The 21,222-nt window shown below is 32.9% G+C and overlaps 8 protein-coding genes across 12 annotated transcripts; 4 read left to right on the top strand and 4 right to left on the bottom strand.

Annotated features, from left to right (window-relative positions):
* The first annotated feature begins 115 nt into the window (after nt 1-115).
* Nucleotides 116-947, top strand: LOC105228454 (dynein light chain roadblock-type 2). The gene is made up of 2 exons (XM_011208300.4): nt 116-582; nt 633-947. Exons 1-2 carry the CDS (start codon nt 562-564, stop codon nt 945-947), a joined length of 336 nt encoding a protein of 111 aa, XP_011206602.1. The 5' UTR covers nt 116-561.
* A 45-nt stretch (nt 948-992) lies between these two features.
* On the bottom strand, nt 993-1,750 carry LOC105228453 (dynein light chain roadblock-type 2). The gene is made up of 2 exons (XM_011208299.4): nt 1,381-1,750; nt 993-1,319 (listed from the first exon to the last, which is right to left on the bottom strand). Exons 1-2 carry the CDS (start codon nt 1,384-1,386, stop codon nt 1,020-1,022), a joined length of 306 nt encoding a protein of 101 aa, XP_011206601.1. The 5' UTR covers nt 1,387-1,750; the 3' UTR covers nt 993-1,019.
* On the top strand, nt 1,736-2,390 carry LOC105228455 (dynein light chain roadblock-type 2). Its single transcript, XM_011208302.4, has 3 exons — nt 1,736-1,868; nt 1,933-2,011; nt 2,066-2,390. The coding sequence occupies exons 1-3, from the start codon at nt 1,866-1,868 to the stop codon at nt 2,275-2,277; spliced, it is 294 nt and encodes a 97-aa protein (XP_011206604.1). The 5' UTR covers nt 1,736-1,865; the 3' UTR covers nt 2,278-2,390.
* A 436-nt stretch (nt 2,391-2,826) lies between these two features.
* LOC105228456 (transposable element Tc3 transposase) lies at nt 2,827-8,718 on the top strand. 2 transcript variants are annotated; one of them, XM_049453658.1, is made up of 3 exons: nt 2,827-3,004; nt 4,284-4,423; nt 4,608-8,718. In XM_049453658.1, the coding sequence occupies exon 3, from the start codon at nt 4,839-4,841 to the stop codon at nt 6,288-6,290; it is 1,452 nt and encodes a 483-aa protein (XP_049309615.1). In that variant the 5' UTR covers nt 2,827-3,004; nt 4,284-4,423; nt 4,608-4,838; the 3' UTR covers nt 6,291-8,718. The 2 variants fall into 2 exon arrangements, with proteins under 2 accessions (XP_049309615.1, XP_011206605.2); XM_011208303.4 differs by having other exon boundaries at nt 4,284-8,718.
* A 707-nt stretch (nt 8,719-9,425) lies between these two features.
* LOC105228458 (testin) lies at nt 9,426-12,304 on the bottom strand. The gene is made up of 3 exons (XM_011208304.4): nt 11,723-12,304; nt 10,350-11,501; nt 9,426-10,286 (listed from the first exon to the last, which is right to left on the bottom strand). The coding sequence occupies exons 1-3, from the start codon at nt 12,018-12,020 to the stop codon at nt 9,688-9,690; spliced, it is 2,049 nt and encodes a 682-aa protein (XP_011206606.2). The 5' UTR covers nt 12,021-12,304; the 3' UTR covers nt 9,426-9,687.
* Nucleotides 12,305-12,573: 269 nt separating this feature from the next.
* On the bottom strand, nt 12,574-16,602 carry LOC105228460 (probable serine/threonine-protein kinase yakA; the record flags this gene model as incomplete). Its single annotated transcript, XM_011208306.4, has 2 exons — nt 12,574-15,605; nt 15,800-16,602. Coding segments are annotated over 2 exons (879 nt in total), but the record flags the coding sequence as incomplete, so codon positions are not given.
* Nucleotides 16,544-19,751, bottom strand: LOC105228459 (KH domain-containing, RNA-binding, signal transduction-associated protein 3). 4 transcript variants are annotated; one of them, XM_049453780.1, is made up of 7 exons: nt 19,593-19,751; nt 18,358-18,840; nt 17,880-18,004; nt 17,295-17,818; nt 17,128-17,238; nt 16,841-17,055; nt 16,544-16,682 (listed from the first exon to the last, which is right to left on the bottom strand). In XM_049453780.1, the coding sequence occupies exons 2-7, from the start codon at nt 18,680-18,682 to the stop codon at nt 16,603-16,605; spliced, it is 1,380 nt and encodes a 459-aa protein (XP_049309737.1). In that variant the 5' UTR covers nt 18,683-18,840; nt 19,593-19,751; the 3' UTR covers nt 16,544-16,602. The 4 variants fall into 4 exon arrangements, with proteins under 4 accessions (XP_049309737.1, XP_019846649.2, XP_029407030.2 ...); XM_019991090.3 differs by having other exon boundaries at nt 18,358-18,823; nt 19,593-19,746; XM_029551170.2 differs by lacking the exon at nt 19,593-19,751 and adding an exon at nt 19,111-19,237.
* Nucleotides 19,752-20,236: 485 nt separating this feature from the next.
* LOC105228461 (DNA polymerase epsilon subunit 4) lies at nt 20,237-21,057 on the top strand. The gene is made up of 2 exons (XM_011208308.4): nt 20,237-20,537; nt 20,600-21,057. Exons 1-2 carry the CDS (start codon nt 20,297-20,299, stop codon nt 20,887-20,889), a joined length of 531 nt encoding a protein of 176 aa, XP_011206610.2. The 5' UTR covers nt 20,237-20,296; the 3' UTR covers nt 20,890-21,057.
* The last annotated feature ends 165 nt before the right edge of the window (nt 21,058-21,222 follow it).

Raw genomic sequence — 21,222 nt, forward strand, 5'->3', positions numbered from 1 at the left:
ATTGTATCAAAAATATATATTAGTCAATAACGTTGATTTTCAAATTACATCCAAATATGTATATTAAAAATAAAACATCGTTTATTATTATTATTTATATCCGAAACGTAAAAAAATTACGGTTATTCTTTCAAAATTGATATCTAATTAACAACCTCAAAATATCGATAACTTTTTATAATAGCTGTGATTTAATTTTTTAAAAATAATTAAACAACAGTCATATTTTTACTTATAAAAACATTTTGAAAAATTTTGTAAAATTATAATATTAACTGAATAGTATACGTCACGGAGCGTACACCAAACAGTTGTATTGAGCTTTTTTTTTTTGTATTTAACATAAACTCATTATTATTAAACTTAACATGATATTCATTCACGTAGCTTGTTACTATGGCAGGACATCCTAGTTTTACCTATTGACCTATATTCAACTGCAGAAAGTACTATGGAGACCAACCTGCATTCAAGGAATTCATAAAGTAAGCAATGGTTGTGTGACATCTTTCAAATTTTGAAAATATTTTTATAGTAAATAATTATAAAGCTGCAATAAATATGCAAGCAGATCAACAGCAGGTAACATATAAGTCTTCGTATACAACACAAGTTGATGCCTTTATTTATAGAGTAAACGTACACGCTCATATGTGGAGGAGGTTTTCCGGCTAATAGAAGAAAAACCCGATATAGTGGATATAATAATATTGAACAAAAATGGCAATCCCGTCAAGACAACCATGGAGAAACAAATGGCTATTGAGTTTGCTGGCCTGTATGAAATATTGAAGGAGAAAGTACAATTGGGCTTACAAAAGATTGATCCGAAAGATGAGTTATTAATGCTACGTGTGCGCACGAAAGCCAATGAGGTACTTATAACGCCAGATGGAAAAATTACTGTGATGGTCGTACAAAATGCGCAGGATAGAATACAGTTATGAAATGTTATTCCAAATTTTACAAAACCAAATTACACAAAAAATATATATTGATGGTTAAATAACGATGTAGTTTTATTGCATCACAACAATTGTGAATTCCTTTTCCGGTGCGACTAAATATTCAAATTTTCGTGTGGCAATGCGAAGAAAGGCCAAATCATTGGTGGAGTCCAAGTCCCGCACAGCGCTGCGAGCTGTTGGTACTAGTACTCCACTAATCAATTTAGTTATACCACCAGAAGTGCTGTTATCGAATGTAGATTGTACTACAGTTCCTAACGCATTATTCGACACCACATAGCCAATGGCGTTTCTCATGATACGTTCTGTGTTTTCGGCATTCCTGCGTACAACGTTCTCCAATTGAATTGACTGTTGAAAATAAATACCAGTTAAAGCTTGATGATAAGCAGTATTTTGAATAAAAACTTACCAACATTGAAAATTAGTAAATTATCAAAAAAAAAAATATATATAGTATGTTTATAGTCAGTCTATCATAGACAATTCGAATAGTTAAATTAAAATGCTTGAAATTGGTTACTGAGTTTCAATAAAAAAAAAATGTTTCTAAGTAAGTGGAAAGTAAAATTTTATTTTAAGCATTTGTGCATATAAATCCAATGTATTAAAGCTTGTGTATAACAACAAATACTATTCAAATCTCTAGTTTAATTTAATGTTGATTTTGCCCATTGGATAGTGAAAATCAAAATAGTCAAGAGATATCTAAACAAATACGCCACCCTGGCAACTATGCTTTTTATTAAAAGTACTTTTAATTTATTGTTAAATGCAACCCCACTTGTGTTTTCTGCTTGATCGATGACAACATTGATTTTCATTCTGGTTGTCGTCCACTGATTCAGGTGAAAAGTCAGCAAATTTTTCAAGTTTCAATAATAAATACCAGCAAATATGGTAAATAAAAGTATTTAATACAAAGCTTATAATATAATCTAATCTATATAATTATATATTGTAGTCGCAAGAGGTTGAGGAAACTTTGAAACGTATTCAGTCACACAAGGGTGTTGTCGGTACCATTGTTGTCAATAATGAAGGTAATTTGACTACAATATTACATACGGATTTTACTAATTAGACTATTTTATTAGGTATTCCAGTCAAGTCGACATTGGACAACACGACCACAGTGCAGTACGCCGGACTCATGAGTCAGTTATCTGACAAAGCACGTAGTGTTGTGCGGGATTTAGACCCATCCAATGATCTCACTTTCCTGCGTGTACGTTCTAAGAAACACGAAATTATGGTTGCTCCAGATAAGGATTTCATATTGATAGTTATCCAAAATCCAACTGATTAATGTGTGTAAGGATGGTATGGTCTAAAACAAACACTTCAGCTATTTACGTATTCATTTTATTAAACCGCGTTGCAGGACACTGCACAAAAATATACAATATATCTTTTAAGATCTGCTTGCATATTATGTGATTAAACGTTAGTATTAATTTTGATACAAACTTAATACAGCATAACGCAAAGACTTTTGAAAAAACTCATGGATTTTAGTGTTGTAGCAGTAGTAGTATTTTTTATAGTCACAAAATGATATGAAAAGAATTTTCATTTAGAAATATTTAACTTATTTGCGGAAATTAAAATGTATGGTCAATACCATAATTAGCAAAGAAACCCTCATTCGCCATTCTCAATAGAAAGTACAGGGCGTCCCTAAAATAATAAAATGTAATTGTTAAGTAAAATAAAGAATTTTTTGTACACAGGAAAATTATAAAAGTTAGTAATAACAATTTTGCATTAAGGCGGCTCTTAAGACCGTTGTATTTTAAATTGACATTTCATACAACCATGTGAATCTGAACTGACAGCTGTAAATACGGATAGCTTGCGTAAAGTCAGATTTTGTCATTGGCTCGCCCTGTCTGCCCGTCTACTTGTGTGTTTGCTGCTGCTGCATCGGATATGCATGGTTTCCATTTTTATTAACGCATCGCAATTAATAAAGCCAAAAAATGGAACCAAATTATATCTGTTTTTCTTATACAGCAAACACGATCTAAATAAAGGTACGTGAAAAAAGTGTGTGCAAAGTGCAGATGACGAAGCTTGATAGTGTGATTTGGGGTTACGGAAGTAAATTTTTCACTCAAATGTGCTATTGTGCGTGATCTAAAGTGATTTCACTGTGTTATTTTCATTGAATTTTGTAAATATAATTTAGAGTATATGCATGGAAATTATAAAAATAATGAATTGAGTGTTTAAGAATATACATATGAATTTGGAATAAAGAAAAATTTAATGGTTCGCATCCAGCGAATTCCCGAGAGCAAAATTTTCGTTTCGTCACGATTTATGTACATATTCACAATATCGACTGGTTTTCGGTATAAATATGTACAAAGTGCGTGTATATAGATAGGATTTGAACGCAAACGCACGTAGCTTGCTTGCTTTGCTTTATCATTTCTGTATATATCTACATATGTATATACAGTGTATTCACGTTAATTTGTGCGTTGATTCACATCTGTATGTATTTACAGTGTAAACTAAATAAACATCGGCCATCAGTTTAAATGAAGAACACTGAAAGTCTTCATTATTTCGAAAGCTCTTCAAGTGGAATTCTTTGATGTGTTTGTGTGTGCTTTTAGATTGTTTAATTTTTCAAAAACAATAATATAGACGAAATGCATAATGTAAACATTAATAGTGGTATTAAGATGTTATAACTTTATTTTTCTGAGCTTTCAAAACTGTATAGCGCATTATACTGTCGACCATTGCTTGCCAATATATGTATGTATATCTACCCGAATGTGCTGTTGATGTTGCATACATTGCTGCTTCCATCTACGGTAGCATTGATATCAGTATCGCAAGGTGTACCATGATGCATATGTTTGTACATATGGCAATATGTAATATGTCACCAACAATTAATGCGACAGTTGTTCGGGTTTGAAATTTTTCTTTTGCGTCAAGCAAAATGGACAAGCTGTTAAAATATTAATCCGTGTGTTCTACCAACAATTAATTTAATATAAACCGTTAATGAAGTGTTATTTTTTTTATTTTAGTCACAAAATAATAAAAACTCTATCGCCTTTGATTAAATAGGACAATAAAAACGTACAAATATATGTGAAAATATTCGACGGACATTACTATGTACATACAAATTTATATGTAAAGTGCAGTAAACCTCTTTTAAAGAAGCTTGGCATCGTGCAGTAAATTAAGTTAAAATCAATTGCAGAAGAAGAGGAAACTATTTATTAACTCAATCTTAAAAAATTTATATGTTTTTGTGTTTTAAAATGTGTTTGTTTTTATTTACAGATTCTACATAAACAACTTTAAACACGGCATGAAATAAATATACATAAATTATAAGTATACAGTGTTAATGGAATAATAAGAAAAGTTTATCAGAATCATAAAACATTACTTCTAGTACTAAAATAATCCATTTAGATAAGGTAATTTTTAAAATTACAATCTAATTAATATAAATTAACGACATTCGTAATTGAAACTGCGCATCGGCAGGAATATACCTAAAACATATAGAAATAATACGTTCTAATAGTTTTTCTCATGTATGTTTGTTAAAACAATATCACATGAAAATCGATTGATGAACTTTCATTTATTTGGCCACAGTCTGTGATGAATTTCTTGAAGCACCGCTAACAATAATAACCAGCTTCATTAATACATAGTGAGAATAAAGTGCCAGCTGCATTTCTACCACAATAATACAACTCACTGAAGCACAGCAATCTTTACTTTTCTGATTATTGTTGGCATAAATTATAAAAAAATCGATAACATTTTCCAAAAGCAATTAAAAGAGTTTGCAGTGGCGGCTAGTAAGCGCCTGCCTAACCTCTGATGGCCCTACAACACTACCTCAAACACACAGACAATTACTGCGGAACTGCGCCAACAGTCACGGCAACAACAGTACCAACAACAAACACAGGAGCGATAACGCAAGCCCATTTGCAATTGCAACATCACGCAACAGCAGTGACAGCGCAGTCTTATCAACAACAACAGCAGCAACAACTAACACAAATCCAACAACAACAACAACAACAGCAACTACAACTACATAATATCGCACCAACAACAATCACACCAACACAGGACACCACAACATTAGCAACATCGGCAACAACCCACACTAACGCACAAGCGCATCAGCAATTACTGGTTCAATCACAGCATCGACTAAAGCAGCTACAACTCAAACAGCCCACTATACATCAGCAGCATATGACCTATCATCACCACCATCCTTACTATCAGCAAAGCAACCTTCATAATACTAATACATCAGCTGTATCAAATACATTAGCCAACACGGGTGCGGCCAATCATAAATTCAAAAGTGCACAGCACAACCAACAGAACTATAATCATAATCGTACGCTTCCCATACATGCACTAAATCAGAATTCAAATTTCTCAGCGGCCAGTTCGAGTACGGGTGGCGGCACAGCCTCCAGTCATGCGCCAACACAGCAATCTAATGCCACCAACTCTAGTCGCTCATCAGCCGCTAATGGACATGCCAACAATGCGGTGGATAGTGCCAAAGCCGGAGCGGTGGGTGCACAGATGCGCAGCGGCACATCAGCAGCCGGCAGCTCGGCAGTTAATTCTAAAAAAATCAAAATAGAACCAGTGTTGTCGCAGTATCATCAAACTGAACGTTTAAACTTCGCAAATTCGCATATTGTGTGGGGTGAAGAGCATTGGCGACGTGTGGTCTTCCAGGATGAGCGTAAATTCAATTTAGATGGACCGGATGGCTTCTCCAGTTACTTTCATGATTTACGTAATTACGAACAAACGCTTTCGCAACGGCCGCGTGGCAATTCCGTTTACATATATATGTTAATCACCGCCGGTGGTCCAATTCACATGGAGGTGTCGACGGCGAAACAAAGACCACAAACATATATTGAGACCATATTGCGCGAACGACCGAATATCATTACCAAATTAGGTGGTAATCCAGATTTTATACTGCAAGATCACAATTGGACGGCCAATATGACGCCGACAACACAAGAAATGCTCGATGCCGAAGGCATCAAAATGCAACGTTGGCCAACTATAGCGCACGACGTTAACATTATGGAGAATATCTGGGGTTGGCTGATACGTGAAGTCTACGATGGTGGACGCAAATTTTCGCGTAAGGACGATCTCATATTTCGTATACGTGCGGCATGGACGCGTTTACCGATGGATTTTGTGGTCAATCTCTACAGCACACTGCCTGAACGCATTGCAGAATTATACTATACGCGCGGCATTTACACAAACTGTTGACGATGGCAGTGTTAGGATAGAAATAGTTAAGTTGACATAGATCCACGTTGAGCGAGGACGTGATCAAAAACAGCACAATGGAAGGGTTGCAAAGCAAAACAGCGCCAAATAAGCAGACTGGGGTTGAAAAGAATACAATATGTTTTTAAAATGTTATCAAATCAGCCGCAATGTAATGGGTAAAAGGGGAAAAGCAATGAAGGAAATATTTACACAGTGAGCCGAACAATTGGTAGCAGCAGAGAGTGATGAGCATGTTAAACGTGCAGGACAATTTAAATATATATACATGAAATGTGTGTATGCCCGTAGCAAACCTGAAACCTCGCAGCTCGACTATACGTTGTTGTTATCTATGTTGGCAATATTTCTTTGTTGTATCTGTGCCTAAATGTAGGCTCTCAAAAGATATTCGCATAAGCGCCTTTTGAGTTTTCCGCCTCGAAAACTCATTGCATTGTTAAAACTCTGCCCTTTAATAGTGTCCCGAACAAAGACTGGCATGATGCAGAGACTACGGACGTTTTCAAATTACATACCTGAAATTCATATATACATATGTACGCATATACGTGGGAACCATTACTTGGAATTGACTGCAATTTTTATTTTTTTTTTTATGAATCTGTATATAATTTCTCATTAGTGTAAGCTCACCACACCTTTGTAAACAGTTTGAACAAAGTGTTTGTTGTTCATGTATTTCATATGGCTTAAAAATAATGCACAATATTATTTATTATTTTTTTTTTGAGGGGAATTATACTGTGCAACTTTTCAAATACTTACTGTCACACGAACAAACCTGCAGGCACAGCATGCGTTCACAGAAGAGGACCAAACAGCGGCAGGCACATGTTGCTCTGCTAAAATTCAATAACTGGCATATTTATTTTTTTTTTGTGTTCTTTTACTTTTCATTTTGAACGTACCAAGACTGTCAGCGACTGCTTAACAATTGCATATACATATGTATACCTAAAGGTATACAGAGACGAACATATGGTTGATTGCTTCGTATGTTGCTTTGTCAACAGGCAGTTGACCCACACACACACATGGGAGTAGTGTTGCACTTAGCACCTGCTCTCCAGCGCAATTTCCCTCACTTGCTGTTCTGCCTACTACCACACTTTGCACGCTGCTGCTAAATCGCGAACTCCTGTGACGCACTGGCATACGTACATACATACATATATATACACATAAATATGTTCTGTGATAGTTGTTAGTGTGCTTTTGAATTTTATTTTTAATCTTTTTTTTTAATTGAAATTTTTTGATTATTTTTTCGTGTAACTCTCGGTTAACTGCGCTTTATACATAACATAAGGATAATACATACATATAGATATACATATATAAATAGTGCATAAATACATACAAAGATGTAATATGATCACGAAACAACACTATATACATACATACATATGTATATGCATATTATACATATATGTATATCCATGCATATGTGTGTATTGTTATAGGCTGCACGAAATGTTTGTAAGCATGTAAGTGGGATCCTTCTCATTGTGCTGCATAGGAGTTCTTTTGTAAAAAGTACTGAAGTAACTGAAGTATTATATCGGAAATCTAAATGAAACAAGTAAAATTTAATAATAGAACATATAAATAATACAAAACAAAAAAATCATGAAACAACAATAACACTATGTAATACGTATGGAGACTTGCGTTATCTGTACATACTCGTATATAACGAATTAGCTTTTAGTAATTGTATTTTTTAATGAAATTTAATTTGGAGCAAAAGAATATATTATATGTTCACTAGATATGTTAACTAAGAAAAAAAGTGAAAACTTAATTAATTAAATTAACTAAAAACTACACTTTAGCTACATATTACCATGCATACCTATATTCATATGTATGTATGTAACTATTAGTTAAGTTCAAATTTACTACCAAGCGAATGACCAGCGCGCAGCGGCTACTTATACATATAAATAAACGCATATGTATGTATGCATGTTTATGGCGATTTTCACCACAGCTGGTACGCCTTGGATGACTACTACTAAAAATAAATAACAACAAGCATAATGTTGATTTCACGACCTGAATATGTAACAATTAGAAATCCTAAAATATTGTAGTTCCACAACAACAACATCGCAAGTTCATTTGTGCTGTCTGATGGCGTAGAAGCGGTAGAAAATAAACACGGCGTCTTGCAACGAAAATGGCATTGCGCATGCGTACTTATGTACATAGATACGAGTGTGAGAAATGTGCGTATGTTTTGTATGCGTGTATATATGTATGTATGTACGTATGTGTATGTATGATAAGAACGGCATAATACTGGAAATTATGTGATTTTTTCGCTTATAAAATATTTTTTTAAAACAAATGTATTTAAAAAGCTCTAAAATAAACGCTCTCGATGAATAACTGAAGTATACGCCACTGTGTTTTACTTATAAATTTGAAAATTAAAAAAAAAAAAATATTGTTGACGTCTTTACTAAGCAGGATTGAAATGGCTTTGATCGCATAAAGACTGGATACCGCTGACCACAGAGTGGACTGTTTTGGGAATGAGTTCGATGTTTATAGAGAATGCGCAACAACAAGAAAAACAAGCACTAAAAGTTGTGTGTCTCTCACAGGAATTCTAGTTTGTTTGACTATGCTTAAAACTATGAAGAAGACAGGGTAGCATACTTTTAGGCGGTGTATCATTTTGTAGCGAATAACCAGCAAAATTTACGAAATTTGTATAAGGATTTTTGTTTATCTTGCAAAAAATTAACAAATATATATATTTATATAAAAAATAAATAAAAAAATAAAATATTTAAGAAAAGACTAAATTAAAAAGAAAACAAAAATAAATAAAAAATCAATTTAAAAATTATAAATAATTAATTAAAAAAAAATAGAAAATTAATTAAAAAATTATTTAAAAAAATAAAAAATTTATTAAAAAAATAAAAAATTAATAAAAAAAAATAAAAAATTAATTAAAAAAAAATAAAAAATTAATTTAAAAAAAACAAATGCTTTATTTTAAAATAACGAATTAATTAAAAAATAATAGTGAATAAAAAAGTAAATTAAAAACAATAATAAAAAATAAATAAAAACTAAAAAAAAATAAGAACTTCATTGAACCCGCAATATTTAAGCTGACAGTAAAAATTGTGTATATGTATATTTCGTGGCACCTTATAATGTGCATATAAAAACTGGCGTACATATAAAAAATACAATATGGAAAAATATTTATATGTATGAATGTATGTGTAAAATACATTTTAAATAGGAATTGTAATTGTTCGTCATGTACTGAATACTTTTTTTTTATAGTTAAATGCTAAGTTGTATAAATATATACGCATGTATACTTATATACATATATAAAAATATCTTATATAATACTTCGCACGCATGTTGGGCTACAAAAAGGCATTTTCTGTTTTACGCAAAAACGTCCACCAATTAGTGATTTGCCACAATCAACACCAGCACAAATGAAGCAGACACTGTGCCAATGCACATCACCCCAAGCGACGCCCTGATCCGTGGGCTCGATTTGACGATTGCAACGTTGACAAGTCGCCGCAAAGAATTCATTGTAACATTTCAGACATAACGGCATATTGGTCTTCTCATCGGGTATATATTGTTGCCCGGCTAACGGTGTATCGCAATGATAGCAACAAAAATGTTTAATATGAAAGGTGGCACCTTCGGCAGCTGTATACTCCTTTGTGAATATTAATTCATCGCAAGCTTTGCAACGCGGTATCTTCAAATTTATAGCTAAATCACGACCACAATATACTTGACCACCGTGAAAGAAATACACCAAATCCGCTAATAATTCACGGCACGTGTAACATTTGAAACACTCCGGGTGCCAGGCTATTTCCTTACCAGCGCGTTCGGCCTTCACAGCGACTTCCCCTAATGGTATAGGTTTGGCGCAGTCACGGCAATTCACTATTGGCGCTGGTGGTAGTGGTTCTGAAATTATAATGCATTAAATACCTAGGTGTTTTGTAATAGTTAAACTTTTATAAAAAAAACCTTTATTTGTCAGCCGCATTTGTTGGAAGGCACTTGGCAAGCCTGCGCCAGTTAGCATGTCAGCGCCACCCACCGGTGTTGAGGCTTTCGAACCAAAACCAGAATCGTTGCTATTGGAACCACTAAGTCCGCCCTTGCCCAAGCTATTCTCCGAAGGACTTGTATACATTATGGCCGCGCTGTTTGGCAATTGCGTTACGAAACTACTCAACTCTTCTGCCACTGGTTTATTTACCAGCAATTCTTCTCGAAGCGCTTGTATGGGTGCCAAAACGCGACATTCATCAAATTTGATATCATTTTGCTTGAGCGTATCGTAGAGTGCATCATAAAATGGACTGTTCAATAAGGCACTTTGCACCGCTTTAACGTTCACACCAATATCTTTGAGTTTTTGTTTGGTAGCTGGACCCAAAATGGAGGCATTCATAAAATCTGGCAACATTTGTGCTTGTGAAATGATTATGGCTTGACTTGTGGGTAAACCCATACTTTTGTTCTCCAATGCCTGCTTGAGCGGATCGGCATGTAGGATTTGTGCAAATACAGCATCACGCTCATAATCGACATTTACCGGTAGACCACAATTATTTGCCAAATTGCATAAAGTGCCGAATTTCAGTTTACGTGCTGGGGTTTCTTGACGCATTTGTGCACTAAAACGCGCATTTGCAACATTTTTGACCGGTAACGGTGAGTGAAAGGATAAATCATTTGTATCGTTAATTAAGGCAGCATTAAATGGTGCTTGTTCCATATGCATTGGCATATTGTAAGCATCAATACCGGTTAGCATATGCTGTTGGTCTTGTTGTTGTTGCGGTGTTATATACTCAACAAAACCAATGCCCATGTTGCCAATGCGTACTACAACACCCTGCCCAACACAATTTTCACGTATCTTTACAACATATTGTTGTAGTTGAGCGGCTTCGGCATCCGTTAGATTGTCGCACAGTGCGGCGTTCAAATCATGTGGCGGTACTTGAAATTCCAATTGTTGTTTACGCTTTTGTGCCGCATCACTGCCCGCAATTGGTACCTTGGCGGCGCCCAATTTCTCCATATAGTCGGAAATAACATCTGGCATTGTATTCGGTGGCACCCAATCGACTTGAACGGGTTGGCTGGCGAGCGCTTTAATTTTAATAACTGTGTGGGAAATAGAAAATAATTATGAGATCATCGTTGGCATTGTGTGCAAGATATCAATGGGATGTATGTATATATGTATATTGAAATATACTAATCTTAGCCGTTACAGTGCTAACAAAAAAGTCATGAACTGTTTAGAAATAAAACACATATTTAAATGTACACGCCAGCACAAAAAAATGTATAAAAGAATAAAGCAAACGTATTTGCATACTTACAAGCTGGTTTTGAACATATTTGTCCCAAAATCTCAAACTGTGCCCACGATGATAAATCGTCATCAACACATTTGTGTTGATCCTTGCGACACTTACAATTGCGACATACTTTACGCCAAAAATGTAAGTCCAAGCCAGGACATTTGTCACCGCATTCACCGCAGGGGGCACCAGCGCCGACTTCATGACTCAGCTTGGTGGCGCGTTGTAAATTTTCACGTCGACTCTCCAATTTAGAAAGCCATTCTGGTGCAACAGGCTCCTCCACACAATTCTCGCTATTGCCGCGTACATTCATAATAAAATGCTGGATTGTTGCTGGCGAATTGTAGGCGTATCTTTAAAAATTTGAGATTTTGCGTTTAGTTGTTAGAAATTTGTTTGTACGTGTATATTACGATGAGGTCATAAGTTGCACATAGTAAATGTTAAATTAAACAAGGCACAAATTGTTTATATGTGTTTCGGATCGGCAATAATTATTTTTTCGTGATTATTTACTAGTAATAGCTGCCAAACTGGAATTATGCTTAAAATTATATGTACAACACACAACTCGCAATTAGCATCTTTAAACAGCTGGTAGAGCTGTCAAATAATAATTTTTTAGCAAGATTGCCAACACATAATGAAAATCAATTTGCAATAATATGGTAGGAAAATGGAGGAAATAACAATGATGTTAACACTATAGTATTCGTTATTATTAAATACTTAGTATTATATTACTTATTTCGCTGTAATTTCATAAAACTACTTACTACTTATCAAAACTCTCTAACTACTTTAAAATGTTTATTATCACTTACTCACAGTCCATTACAATAAATACACAAACAACACTTCCAATATATTTTTTGTATTTATTAATGCGTATCTTTTTATATTTTATTGTATGCCATTTATTTATTTATTTTCATTTGAAGGGTAATATTTATTATTAATTGCACAGAGCAGCACATTTTCAAAGAAGTAGTCGCCATTCGACGAGGGGGATCCATTATAAACGCCATCCGAAAAGATAGAACACACAAGACTTATGCCGGCAGCGTTATGCTGCGCATGCTACATACATATGTGCAGAAATTTCTCTTTTTTTTTGTTACTATACACTGACTGCTGCAATTATTGTAAGTAATATTTAGTTTTTTCTTCTTATTTTTTCTTTCAATCGATATAGCGATTTTAAGTATTGTTATTATTTTCCATTCTATATATGTATGTGTATATGTATATGTATAACTTTTATTCATATATTTCAAGATCGATTTAACGATTGCTTGGTTTACTTTTATGTACTTTATCAGCATGTTATGTTTTAATTGTATATGTGTTACAATAATATATATTTTTTCTTATTTTTTTATTTTTGCTTGTAAGTATAATATTAATTAATAACTTTATGATTTATTAAGATTTAGTTACAAATTATATGTATGTATTGTATAAGTATATTATTAAATGTGTAGATGTGTGTGTATTTTTTTTTTTTATTGTTTCCAACAATATTTGCATTCATTAGCAATTATAAAAGTAATCATGATTCTTTTTCAATTCTACATTTGCTTTCCGAAAAAATCATTTATTAAAAAGTTGTAGAATACAATATAGGTTTATTTTTTCATTTTAAACGCATAAGAAATTTTTTTTATTGTTGTTACAGCGATAATTTCAAATATGAATTTATTTTTTAATTATGAAAATTAACTAAAATTCATATTGTGTTGAATTCCTTATTTAAATATTAAAGAAAATTGCAAAAAAAAAATATTTTTCAGAGCAAATTCGTATTGGCATTTTCATTGAATTTTAAATATTGTAAAAATATATTAATAATAAAACATTTTATTGATCTAATATTTTTAAATTTTCGCTGTTTTTTAGAAATGGATTACTATTCTTTAAAATATACACAAAAGTTTTCAATGTCTTTTAGTTATTAGGGTGCGCTACAATTGTCTGAGTTTTCACTTTTAAGTTTTTTTTTTTTTATGAAATTATTAAAATAACAATTTTCACAATGATAAATACTATTTTTGAATTCAAATTTCTTTTTGAATTTTTAGTTTGTGTTTACAAAAAAGTAAATAAAATTTTTTTGCGGCTTTGCGAAAATTTGTCAATTTTTTAATTTACATTTTTTGACGCACATATTACAAAAAAATATAACACGAATTACGAAAAAAAACTATAAAACTTGAAATAAAAATTAAAAACGAAAAAAATTGTAAAATGTAAATAAGAAATAAAATAAAAATACTAAAATAAAAAATAGTATAATAAAAAGAATAAATAAAATAAAAATAAAAACAATAAAAATAGATACATTTTTTGTATTTATTAATGTTATAACAATATTAAATTATTAATATTACTGTAATAAAAAACAATAATACAAAAAAAGAGTATAAATAATAAATAAATTATTAATTAAAAAATTATATATAACAAATTAAAAAAATAAAAATAAAATAAGTTAAAAAACAAAACCAAAAAATAATAACAAAAACACATAAAAAAATAACAAAAATAAATTTAAAAAATAGGTAAAGCGTAAGCTTGGTCTTTATAACATATTATTCCGTATGTGTCTCTAACAAAAGAAAATAATAACAAAAACACATAAAAAAATTTAAAAATAAATTTAAAATAGTCAACGCATAAATTTGTTCATTATAACATATTGTACCGCATTTGTCTCCAAATCAATATTCAGTTTCGTTCATTACATTTACATACATATGTATGTATGCGTTTTTATATGTGTTTGTCTGCTTAAATTCTGTAATTTTATGTGCCGTTCATGTTCTTTTAGTATTAGCCATGTTCGATTTAATGTAAATTGTTTATATTTTAAATGTTTCAATTTTAGTGCCATTATAGTATTATACTTTTAGCTACTAATTTGCAATTTGAGCTTAAAATATGTAATAAATAGGCTTTTAACACATACAATTACTGGTTATTATTATTATAAATTTATATGGTTTTGTTAATTAATTTCAATATTTATTATTTTCTTTCGTATTTGTTTTTCTGTTTTCTTTTTTTTGTAAAATTGTTGAAAGTAATTCTGTTTGCATGTTTCATGTCATCTTTGATTCTACTCCCTTTGTAAGCGCTCTACTTTATCGATAAGTTTAGCCTTTCTGGTATTTGCCATTAGCTTTTCTTTTTGTTTCGCTTTGTTTAAATGTTTATCCTATTGTATTTTCTTGCTATTAGTTTCATTAAGAATATAAATATATAAATATAATTTTTTTTAGATAAGAGCTTACTTTTATAAATAATATGCGTCTTAAACATTAGCCCACAGGCATATATGTAAATGTTTGTATGTAAATACATTGTATGTATGTGTTTATGTATGTAAGTGGGCTTGATTTAACGTCATGTTTGTATTTTACTTTTATATCATGTTTTAGATTATTTTTGTTTCGTTTTGTGTTTTTGTTTTTGTCGTTCTTTTCCCTATTTCGTTGATTTAAACATAGAAATCTATATTTACTTGTTATTACTTATTTAAATCGCTGTTCACTGCAATGCGGAATTTCACATTGTTAATCACTGGAACATTTTCTGTTTTCTGTAAATTAATGCAAGTTTGTCTGTATGTAAGTTTTTCGACACATTTGTTTTTTTTTTTTAGCAACACAATGAAAGCAATTTTTTTTTTATAAATGTAAAGATAAATTATGCTTTTCTATGTTTTCCTGTGTTGCCGTTGCCTCAGAAGCATTTTATTTCTTCTGCTTCTTTTCTTTTTTCGCTTTCCTTGCAGACATATGTAGCTGAGCTGTGTAAAATTTAAAAGAGCTGCACCGGCACAAACGGTTGCAATTCACCAATGTGTAATGGTTGTGGTGGTGCTGGATTTGTTGGCCTATAATATATAGAAAAAAACAAGTATTTAGATGACTTAAGATATCTCGGGTTGATAATGTATGATTATATGATAAATGTCTCAGAAAATAGAGTTTTTAGAAAATGCAAATGCCGCAAAAAACTTTTTTTCTAGAAAACACTAACCATATTGAAATATGTATGTATGTATACATAACTGATAATTTCTAATACCTTACAAAGAACATATTAGTCGCTGACATAGTTGGGCCAACAATTTTACTATTATTGTTGGCCAGAGCCGTTGTATGGTGCTGCTGTTGTTGTTGCTGTTTATGTAGTGGCTGTGTGAGCGACTTCTGTGTAGCGCTCGCTGTTGTCGTTAGTGCGCCGTTAAGATGTTGTGTTGACGTGATTGTTGTATAAGTTTGTTGTTGTTGTTGTTGTGATTTCGATATATTGTTGCCGGACATATTGGGCGCAACATTGCTTATGTTAAGATTAATATTATTGCTGCTATTATTATTATTGTTGTTGTTGTTGTAAGGGTAAGAGTGTGATTGACGTGGTGGCGGTGGGTGGGTTTGTTGATGCCGTTGCTGCTGCGGCGTTTGTTGTAGCGTATTTGCTGACAGCTGTTGTTGTTGTTGCTGCTGCTGTTGTGACAACAGTTGTGTGTGGTTATTTTTCGCATTCGTATTAAATTGCTGTTGCATTGTGGGCCCTAAGCCAGTTACCGTATTTATATGCTTTGCAACATTATTAGCCCCACCGCCGCCAACATTTTGCCCAATTGAGTTTTGTTGGTTTGTAAGCGCCGAATTTTGTAGACTATTACTAAAAAGGGGTTGTGTGGATATAACGGTGGTTTTATTATTATTAATGTTGTTATTGTTGTAATAATTGTTGCTAATGTTATTGATACACTGTCCGACTCTGGCGGTTGGGGAGGTGTTATTTGTGGTGACTGCTGTAGCTGCTGTGGTAATGTGCGACGCAACAATACTTGCATTTGTGTGTAGTTTGGCGAACGAATTTCACCTATTAACGTGGCTTCGATTATGATTCGGGTTTATGCCAGTGTTGTGATTTGAATGCATAGTCGAAGCTCCGCCACCTGCAAAAGAAAAAACAATTTGTATGTTTGTGTAAGGAATAAGTATAAAATTATAATAATTTTATTCGTTATATATAATTTGAATAAATTTTACAATTCAAATTGTTAATCATAATTTATTGGATTTGGATAGTAAACGTTATTTGCATACAACGAACCTCCGAAATTCGACGAATTGGGATAATAGTCTCTTCTATTGTAATCAGTTTCATAATCGGTAACATCATAGGGTCCACGCGGTGCCATATTTGCAGAGCCTATGCCGGTATTACTTGGCACATGCCCGGTATGTGCATGAGTATTCGGCCCATGGCCATAGGGGTAAGCATCGTAAGAGGGCTGTTCATATGAGATCGGATCTTCGTAGCCGCGTCTTTAAAAAATATACATACAATATAATATTAATACATAATTCATAAAAAGCAGCATGTGAAAGAAATCTTACCCATATGTTTCTTCCATGGCAGTTCGAGCCTTCTCTAATATGGACAAAACCTTTTGCTTAGGTGCTACCGTGTTTTTATTAAATTGCAAATTTTGCGTGGATTGTGGGGTTCTGTTGAAATCAAGTTTGTTTAAATTTGTTAATAAGAAAGAGAAAGCAATGCCCACCTGTATGCATGATGTGGCGCCCCTTTACCCATTGACATATTGGTACCACCAGCTCCTGCTCCCATCGTACCGCCAGCACCACCTAAAACACCGCCGGTGCCACAACCGCCACCAGTACTTCCAACACCACCGCCAGCAAGATTACTAGTAGGCGGTTGATGCGGTATTTTCTTATAAGCTGACTTAGTGACATCGTCTGAAATGCCTGTATTGTCCATTAACTCTCTTAGTTGCTCTTGTCGTATAACGTCGTTACTATCAGGTATTAAGTACTTGCGTAGCTCGGCCATTGCGTAGGCGATACGTGCATAAGCTTCTGCCGGTGGAGCGATTGTAGAGATTTCCACATGTAAATCACTATTTAAATGTGCATATTTCGGGTCTTTTGACGAACGCAATTCTTCTTCCTTCGCGCGATCACGCATTGAATTGCGTCCTAGTACGGTCATTTTGCAAAGTGTCTCCTCTTGCAACCGGCGCAAAGAATTTCCTTTTGGTCCCAATAATTTTCCAACAAAGTTGAACTACAAACAAGTCAGTTTAAAGTATATTGAGTCGTAGTTAAAATAAACTCTATCAATTTACCTTGGGATGTTCCCGAATTGGCACCAAAACCTTTTGAGAAACACGAAGAGGTTTTTCTCTATAAATATCTGCATATTTTTGTTCGCGTGGTGGTATGCGACCCATCGATTGGACTTTTTCGATTTCTAAAAAAATAAAAATAAATGTTATTGTATAAATCTTATATTTATTTTATAAGAAACATAGTACTTGATTGATTTTTAAACACAGCGGCGAACTTTATTACATATAAAAAATAAATACATAAATCAATAAAAAGAAGTTACTTTTTGTTTTATATTGCTATTTAACCCTCTTTTCTTTTTCGAAGTAGTTTCTGATATATTTTTATCCTAAATACATACATATGCATTTTATATGTACATATGTATGTATGTACACATATTAAACAAAAAAGTTTTCTGCCCTTTCTGTTCATAAAACAATTTTAAACTTTACTTTAATTTTTCATAAAATTGATGCTACCGCTAAAACTCACCACAGTCCATTAATTTTTCGGCAATTGGAAACTTTCTATCCATACGATTTTTCTCCGCCATGCAATCGCGAATGTATTCGTTCGCCTTATCGTTCAATTGACCACCTTCACCTCCGCCTCCCATCATTCCCATCCCACCACCGACGACACCGCCTCCACCACCGCTGCCAACAACTCCGCCAACATGGTGGTGTAGATCATGATTTGAGCTATCACCATTATGAGGATCTACTCCCGGCACACAACCGCCTTTGCGTTGCTTGCCATAGTCCTCATCATCGTTGTATGTTGCGTAGTCACCGTTGCCGTCGTAGACGTCAGTCATCTTGCAACCGCACAACAACAAATGTTCACGCTGCACACACAACAATGTGTGGAGAGCAGCACCCAAAAGCAGTTATCAATTCACGAAACGTTAATAAACGGAACAGCAACTACGACACAATCAGCCAAGTGAAGGGGAAACCTAATACGAAAGTAAATCTGAAATATATATAGAAAAATTCAAGCATATATATATAAAATAAAAACCAATTATTTTGTGTCCTATCTGCATATAGTATTTACATACATATGTATGTATGCGTGTTTAAATTTAATGAAACAACAAAGAAAAATGTCGAGTTTTATATTTGCTTTGCTATTTCCGGTGTTTTTTATTCACGTATTTAGATAAATTAAGAGTTTAATTTTAATGCGTTGCTTAATTATTAAACTTCTGTATCTTTTCCACAAAATTTTTATCACTTTCACCTTCGGTATATAGAAAAAATAAAGTGCATTTTACACTAGCCTATCAATCTTTCTGCTATGCATGCAACTGCAATTGCCGACAAGTGATGCAAAAAACCGGACCGTTAAATCGCTTTACACTTTTAATTGCATATATATGCGAATACAATTTGGAATAATATAAAGTTTCAATAATAGTCGCTTTAACTCATTTTTAATTAAGACTTATGCGTTCTTTTTAATTTAGCACCATAAATTAAACAAAAACCACTCATTATCCAAATTATGAATGAATACCAAGTAACCGCATTCGTCAGCACTTTCGCACACCACTAGCATTCACAAATATTTTTCTATGCATGCAACTGCAGACATCAGCAAGATGCAATGCAATTTCCCCCACCAACTATTATTCGCGTCTTATTATTTTATGCAATTGCTGTTGCACTTCGTTTATACACTTAATATACACACATTATAATCTTTCCTATAATGTTTATTACCTTTAACAAAAAATAATAACTTTTAATTGTCGGAAAATGCAACGTCCGACGACTTTCCGATTCCGATTCACCGCTTCGATTTTTCCAACAATCAACCAACAATGAGCAAACTGATGAATGTATTCAAAATTCGCAAGAAGGACTACAAATGTTGGTGAGTTTTCTGGGGTTCACCAATCCATGCCATTGTGAATGAGATAAAAAATTTGTACAGGTGTTACACGGTCACAATGTATTCGTATATACGAGTAATTTCGAGTGCATACAACAATTAAATTTATTTGAAAATGTTTCGTAAACTTATTTCTAAAACTGATTCTTTGGCTACGTAAAATTCAGTAAACAAAATTTGGTATACACATGTCAGTGACATGTTTGGACGTGTTTAATTTGTTGATTTTTTGAAATATATTTTTTTTATTTTGTATAAAATTGTGGTATATTGTTAGAATTTCGATTGATATACGAATATGCTATTTGAAAATGTCGTGTTTCTTTATATTTAAAAAATGTGCTATTGTGAATAGATACAATAACAATACCACTTACCGCAGTTTCATACTACATACTACAAATTCCAAAAAATTTAAAGTTAATTTCTCTTATTAGATGTTATTGCGTGCTATTAAAATTTATTAATTATTATTTAAAAAATAATCTTGAATTCCAGACGCCAATCAATAAAAACAAATTTTTTCGTGATAATGGTAACTCTAAAAACATTTTATTTACTTATCAATCAGCTGATAGCTATTAAAAGTTTTGCGCGGTTTCAAAAAATGGCTAGTGAGGAATTATTTAGTGCCGAATTTTCCGAGGAAATTCTAGACAAACAAGATGATAAGGAGGAGCAGTTGGAAATTGTGGATGAAGAATCCGAAATTGTGGCTGAAGTCAAAGAAATCGAAACAGAAAGTGCCGATATAGCACAAGCGGCTACCGTCGGTAAATAGTAGCTACCTGCTTTAATTTCATATCTAAGTTTTTATACGTTTTCTAATACTCAGAAAAGGCGAATTCCACCAGTGAAAATAGTGGACCAGAAGCGCGGCTATTTCAGTTGCCACTAACACGTATCAGGAATTTAATGAAATTAGATCCCGACATGAATATTGCGTCGACCGAAGCCGTATTTGTTGTGACACGATCAACAGAACTTTTTATAGAATCGTTGGCGCGAGAGGCCTTCTCATACACAACACAGTCGAAGAAAAAAACAGTGCAGAAACGTGATGTAGACTTGGCAATTTCTTCAGTGGACAGCCTGATGTTCTTAGATGGCGCCATGAATTTTTAGTATCTAGTACTTCATTAACGCTGTATAAGTGGTGTTAATTTTAGTTAAAAATATATTAAGCTTTAGTCTTGCGATTATTAACAAATTTAGTGAAAAATGAAAGCTAATGGCTTAATTTTTGTTGTCTTACAAATTAATCATATAAATATATCCTTGCATATTAATATATATTTATGATATATATCTTCAATGGTACCAGTACATCACGTGGTAGATCTGCGATTTATTTACTTTTCACCGAATTCAGGTTTACCTCAAATTATCGTCCAAGTGAATTATATATAATTTCATTTAATCTTTTGTTTACTTCTGGTTAACAGCAACAAAATACTA

This window comes from Bactrocera dorsalis, chromosome 3 (genome assembly GCF_023373825.1).
Source record: "Bactrocera dorsalis isolate Fly_Bdor chromosome 3, ASM2337382v1, whole genome shotgun sequence".
Classification (NCBI taxonomy): domain Eukaryota; kingdom Metazoa; phylum Arthropoda; class Insecta; order Diptera; family Tephritidae; genus Bactrocera; species Bactrocera dorsalis.